The sequence below is a fragment of the Apium graveolens genome, chromosome 11, assembly GCF_009905375.1.
Source record: "Apium graveolens cultivar Ventura chromosome 11, ASM990537v1, whole genome shotgun sequence".
NCBI lineage: Eukaryota > Viridiplantae > Streptophyta > Magnoliopsida > Apiales > Apiaceae > Apium > Apium graveolens.
In genome coordinates, this window is record NC_133657.1 from 74,606,513 (window position 1) to 74,613,179 (window position 6,667).

The window sequence follows — 6,667 nt, forward strand, 5'->3', positions numbered from 1 at the left end:
GATGAGACTACAAGACAAGATTTGAATAGATTCAATCTTTGAATATTATTATAAATAATGAAGTTACGAGATACTTCATTAAGTCCTGATATATATATACACCTATATATATACATTTCATACACTCCTTGAAAACCTCTGTTATGAAAATTATAAACAGAGTTGCAATACCTAATGAATTTGGAAAGGAGAAAACCTTGGCATAAACCTGATATCTTGCTGATCAGGCAAAGATACCAATAAGTAACCTTTTCTACTAGTAGATGGACGAATTCCCCACTGGTCATCACCCTGGTCGCAATAGGAACTTATGCTGGACTGCCACTCAGCCACTTACGCATTTGATGGACTCCCACTGAGCCACTTACACTATCATGGACGCCCACTGAGCCCATGTTGCTTATGCCAACTCGATAGATGGACTTACTTCCCGAACGTTGGGTAAGTAATCAATTCATTTACCAAAACCGCAACCTTGTTGCGAATATAAAATACACCACAGAGCCGGAGCCCTCTGGTTTTGAGCGAGTATTTAAATCCCCTTTAAAAAGGAAGATCTTAAATATATAAAAAAATTGAGTTTTGGGATCCGCTCTAAATTTTGAAAATCATTTTAAGGACTAGAAAACACTTTAAAGAGTGTTTGGAGTAATGCTGATTTAATAAAGTAAATCAGTCTCAATATATTAGAAAATATCTGAATATTATTATTTAAATAATATTCCCATAAAGAATAATCTTTATACAAATAATTGAAGTAGAAGTTGTAAAACTTATACTTGAAATGAGTATTAAATAACCAAAGATATACTTATACGAAAGTACTATCTTTATTTGAATAATCAAAAATAAGTTTGATTATCGACACCTTATTCTTTAATAAAATAAAGAATATATTTCAGTAAATAATAGGAGTCATAGGTCCTCAAATGGATATTCAAATAATATTCATTTAATAAAATAAACTGAGTCATAAGTCCCCGAATGAATATTCAAATAATATTCAGTTAATAAAATAAACTGAGTCATAAGCCCCCGAATGAATATTCGAAATAAGATTCATTAAATAAAATAAAAGGAGTCATAAGCCCCCGAATGAATATTCGAAATAATATTCATTAAATAAAATAAAAGGAGTCATAAGCCCCCGAATGAATATTAGAAATAATATTCATTAAATAAAATAAAAGGAGTCATAAGTCCTCGAGTGAATATTCAAGTAATATTCATTAAATAAAATAAAAGGAGTCATAAATCCTCGAATGAATATTCAAGTAATATTCATTAATTAATATAAAGTTATCGAATAAACCTTATTCGATTAATAGTTTTAAAAACTAGTCATATATATATGTATATATATAATACTCGGGAGCCTCGCCTCCCGGTTTTAGAAAAAGTTCACCTTTGGATTCCCTATACTAAGGGTATACTCAAATACCGCTTATCTCTAGCATATGTATTATCAACTGAATCAACAGATATATGCATCAAGAATACGAAACAGACATGCATATATACCATATCACATGCTACAATATATCGCAAGAATTTGCTAATAACAAATATGCATTTATCACAAGATCATGCATATACACCTATACATCACAACAACAGTTATACGGGTAGAAAACTTGCCTGAGTGACTGGGGGTTACAAATGGCTGGGGACGAGTCTGGTAACATATAAACAACATATAAGTTGGAATTAAACCAAAGTCGCTTAAGAATCTAGACTTTAACCAATTAGAATCTAACGCTTGCTTTTGCGCTTAACGATTCACTTACGTCGCTCGAGTACCCTTGACTCCACCATTTTTAATAAATTAACCATTAAGAATTTTAAAGCGATTCTTTCGCGAGTACCTTACCGACTGCCTAATCCACTTAACATAATTGTTTCATACCCCAATTAGTCCATTAAGGTCTTTAACCTATGTTTCAAAGTAAGGCGAGGGGTAATGGTTCAGTCGCGAAACGCCGTTACTTAAAACGGTCGTTTCTCCTAAACCGTACATCGGAATCAAACGAACCACATATCAAAACGAAGCTCGTAACATGAACTATCTAAAAATGGCAATGGTCAAAACCTATCAGGGAGTTGTCGGGTCCTAAGGTTATGAACAAAATCAGTTTAAAGTAAATCGGACATTACGACGGCTATGTTTACGCGATTTCCCAATTTTATACCATTCCAATTCAACCACCAATCAATCCCAATTCATTCATACAACCAACATCCATCCACACTAAATCATAACAGCCCCAATCAACTAAACATTAAGAATTTATACTTATTCTTAAACTTGAATTTAAACTATACTTAAGTCCTTTAACCAATCAATAAGATTTCAACATTCAATTCACTACCATTCCAACCCAAACTCTAAACCAACAAGTATCAAGCTACTCTTTTACCATAACAATCAAAATCATCCTAATATACAAAGTAAAGCTAGGGTTTGGAGATGTTATACCTTCCTTGAAGTGATTGGAGTAGCTAGGAAGCCTTAAGAAGCCTTGAGATGACTTAGGGATGCTTGGAATGTAAAGGAAAAACAAGAAAAATCAAGTTAAAAACCTTGAAATCACTATTCATTATCTTCTTCATTTATTTCTTGGAAGAGATTGAGAATGAATTGGAGGCTTAAACTTATGGGATAGCCATATCTATGCATAAGGAGTACTAGATAATTATCTTACCAATTAAGGAAGCTTGGAACTTGAATTTTGAAAATTCTTCTTCTTGAAATGGAGAAAAGCCGAGAGCAATGTTGAAGAAATGAAATAATTTTGTGTTTGTGATTTGTTTTGCCTAGCTTGGTTGTTTTTGTTATGTTTTTTGGTTAATTATCTTTCTAACCTTGAACTTTGTGTGGTTTTAAATCAACCACACCTCCTTCCCCTTATGTCATGCTTATGTCACTTTGTGATGTCATCATCCCTTACTTGCCCTCTTCTTATTGGTTGGATGACCTCATCATTCCTAACCTCCTTGATTAACTTCCTAATTGTTTACCTAATGACCGCTGATCTGTTATAGGGTTCGCTTAACTTTCGTTCTCATTTCTCGTTTGAGGGATCATACCCGGGATCTTATTACTTGGGTTTCCTTAACTTTTCTCAATACATTATATTCCTTTTATGATCCTCTCTTATAATCCTTTAATTTAAATCCTTTTTATCCTGTTACCTTATACTCAATTTTTTCCGTATCTAGTGCATTTCCGGGAAAAATCAAAATGTTCGGAATTGGATTCTGACGATCTTTACATACACTTATATACCACATAGAGTACTAATAATATCCCAGAAGATCAATAAAAGAACCCCTACATAGTGTGGCATGAAAAGTTTTCTTATTCAGCCAAATCAGCAAAACACTATTCATAAGGGTTTCAAAAATTCCAAAAATTGGGGTTATTACATCGACCCAGTGTTTCCCCGTGGGTGCTCCAGTGTTATTTGTGAAGAAAAAGGATGGAAGCATGAGATTGTGCATTGATTAAAATTTTAAAGTTATTGTATTTATTTTGATAATATATATATTTTATAATCTCAAAAATAATTTAATATAATGAAACGCTTAAACGAAAAACCTATATTTTGATTAAAAAATATTTTTTTAGATTTTTTTAATTTTCAAAATTTATAATTTTACAAAAATTCAAAATAAAATTTAAACATATATAAAATGTATGTCTAAATATGTTAAATTAAATAAAATATTACATTTTATATTTTAAGGATATAAATGACTAAAATATTAAAATTATTATATTTTCTTTGATAATATATCTATTTTTATAATCTCAAAAATAATTTAATATAATGCAACGCTTAAACATGGTGTTGCACGTCACAACACTAACAATATTACAAAAACAATACATTTATGTTTAATGCAATACTTTTTGAATAGTGTTGGAGAAGATTAAGCAAAATCATACCTAACAGAACCCTTTTCTTGCAACACTCAAAAAAAAGCAAGTGCCTATTCCCAAATAACATCAACAATTCAAGAAATTTTGACGAGATCCCATAAATATTTTAAATCAAAAATTATTCATTGATAAATAATTATAATAATAATAAAAACAATAATTCGGGTTTTTACCCTATTATTACAAAATAATTTAAAAGTAAATACTAACACACATGGTTCTTATAAAATTTCATGAATAAATTATTTATAGTATTGATTTCTCAAAGATATTATGAGAAGTCATTAAATTACAATATAATACTTATAAAAATATTTTAGACACCACTCACAATAATTAAACTTTCCATAGGAAATATAAAATTATAAGATGATCGAATTCGATAAAACAAATAATAAACTAATAATTTTAAACACTCTCAACAATTAATTAAACTTGAATATAGTAAACAAATTATTATGCTCGTGTTATTGATTTAATTAATGGATGGTACATTCGTTTTTTAACAATTTATCGATTAGACTTCTGAAAATAAAACGGTGAATTGATTCACTTACCTAAAATTTCTCGGGTGTTACAAATGAAATTAGAAAAAAATATGAAGTCAAGTTGTTTCATTTCATTTTTGACATTTATATGCAATGATTTATTTTTAGAAATTTTTATTATCCATTTTTAAGAAAACAAAGAGTTTATTTTATGTTCTCAAATTAATAATCAATAATTGATTCTTTTGAACAAATTGTACTAATCACTTTTTACAATACATTCCTATTAATTTTCTATTCATTTATATTATATATACTAAAAATAAAAAATAAGTTTAAGAAATAATTTTCTCACACACAAAAGTTTTTTTTATTCCATTAGTTGGAGTTGATTTCATTGTATAACATTTTCACCAAAATAAATAAATAATTTAATTAATTGATTGTAACATACGGTTGTTTAACTTGAAGTGAAAATTATATAAACCATAAAAATGTTAATGATTATTAACTTAACACATTAATACAATTTATGGATGGATAGTATTCTCTACTTATCTTTGTAAGAAATTATAAATAAATATATATATCTATATATATATAGGTCTATGTATGTACTTCTTATAATGTGCTGGTAACAATTTTATATGAATACACTTGGTTTTGTGTCAACAATTTTTCTTGTGCAAGATTCTTCTTGGTGCTACACTTGCATATCTTATTTATATTTTTAATCTTGATCTAGTAGCACACATATATAAACAAGAAAAAGCAAAATAGGAGATTGGTAGCTCTATTTCACCCAAACATAAATATTTCTATGTAACTAAATTTACACACTAAATTGAGCAATTAAACATAAACTTTACTTATAAATAAGACATATAAATGCAAAATTTTATACATGAAAGATAATTGGCTACAATGAGAAATTAGAAATGAAAAAACAACAGGTAAGTTTTTGTTATGGATAGATAGATATACTGCCATAAACTACTAGGTTGACCTATGAATGGAAAGGCAGGTTAGGTCTTGTGATATATATTCCATTGAAATTTGACGACACCCTTAGAAGACACCCTTAGAAGTCATTTAAATATCATCTCAGTGGCCAAGGGGCAGCTGCCAACGCTTTAAACTCAAGGTCTATATAGCTGATGCTCTCATTAATTCCACTGACTATTGATTCAAGATCTGCAATTTTGGAATCAATCTCAGCTCTAGTTGAGAGAGGCAATCCACACTCTTCTCGCAACAAACATATTTGCTGTGTATGTTCCTTCTCCTTGGACTCAAGCTCATCCCGCTTGTCCTTGCTTGATAGAAGTTGCATCAAACGATCACGTATTACAAAGACATCAAATCCATTATCCTCTAATTCATCGAGAGTTTCCACAACATCCTCCATAATGTTTCTAGGGCCATCAGGTTGTAAGGTGGGTATCTTTTCAACAACATCTGAAAACCAAACCATTAAAGCTACTGCCCGTCCTTCACGAGAAATCTCTTTTATCATGGACAAAGATTTGAAATGTGGCGTCTGTGGCATCTGGCGAAATACCTCCATCGATTCAATAGTCTTCCACAGTGATCTTGTCTTTTCAAATGGTAAAATCGGATCAATACATTGACAGGATGGGATACAATTATGCTGACTGCAATTTGTATTACATTTCACCTCTGCATTTCCCCCATGTGAGGCACCTGCAGAAATAAAAAGTGAATCAGAAATGAAGGCAATAGGTGTGAAAAAGTGGTTTTAACATGTATACTAGCTTACTTGTAGCATGAGCTTTCTTTAGAGATTGAATCCATATCGAGAGAGGTTCATCATCTGACATATTAGGAATACTAACTGTGGACTTTGCTACTTCTTTAATCAAGATTTCCCTCTGTTTGGAAGAATCTGCAAATTTGTTTTTAGGTAATATTAATGATAAATGAGGACGCACCTTCTTATCCTCTTGATGGTTTTAGAGTAGAGGCTTTTTGTACCTTGATTTGTTGATGAAGAGTCTACTTTATGCTTTCCCACCAAAAGTTCTTTCTACATTAAACAAGTTTGCTTAGTATTGCATTTGTTGTTGTCACTACCTTTGCACAAGATAACAACTATATAGCAATTTTACTTTCCTTTTCAATAACAAAATGTAACTATTTCTTTATAAAACTTAATAGGAAAAAATTAGGAACCATGCTATAATATAATTGTAGAATATATGTTCTTCCTAAAGAA

General features: G+C 30.2%; 1 protein-coding gene across 1 annotated transcript; it reads right to left on the minus strand.

The window, feature by feature from the left end:
- Window positions 1-5,387: 5,387 nt before the first annotated feature.
- Window positions 5,388-6,431, minus strand: LOC141695049 (DUF724 domain-containing protein 7-like). Its single transcript, XM_074499285.1, has 2 exons — window positions 6,212-6,431; window positions 5,388-6,135 (listed from the first exon to the last, which is right to left on the minus strand). The coding sequence occupies exons 1-2, from the start codon at window positions 6,270-6,272 to the stop codon at window positions 5,531-5,533; spliced, it is 666 nt and encodes a 221-aa protein (XP_074355386.1). The 5' UTR covers window positions 6,273-6,431; the 3' UTR covers window positions 5,388-5,530.
- Between the last annotated feature and the right edge of the window lie 236 nt (window positions 6,432-6,667).

Bases quoted from the DNA above. Each gene is read 5' to 3' on its own strand.
- LOC141695049 (XM_074499285.1), bottom strand. From the start codon at position 6,272: ATGTCAGATGATGAACCTCTCTCGATATGGATTCAATCTCTAAAGAAA. The intron at 6,136-6,211 runs GTAAGCTAGTAT...TTATTTCTGCAG, and splicing joins AAAGAAAGCTCATGCTACAA to GTGCCTCACATGGGGGAAAT.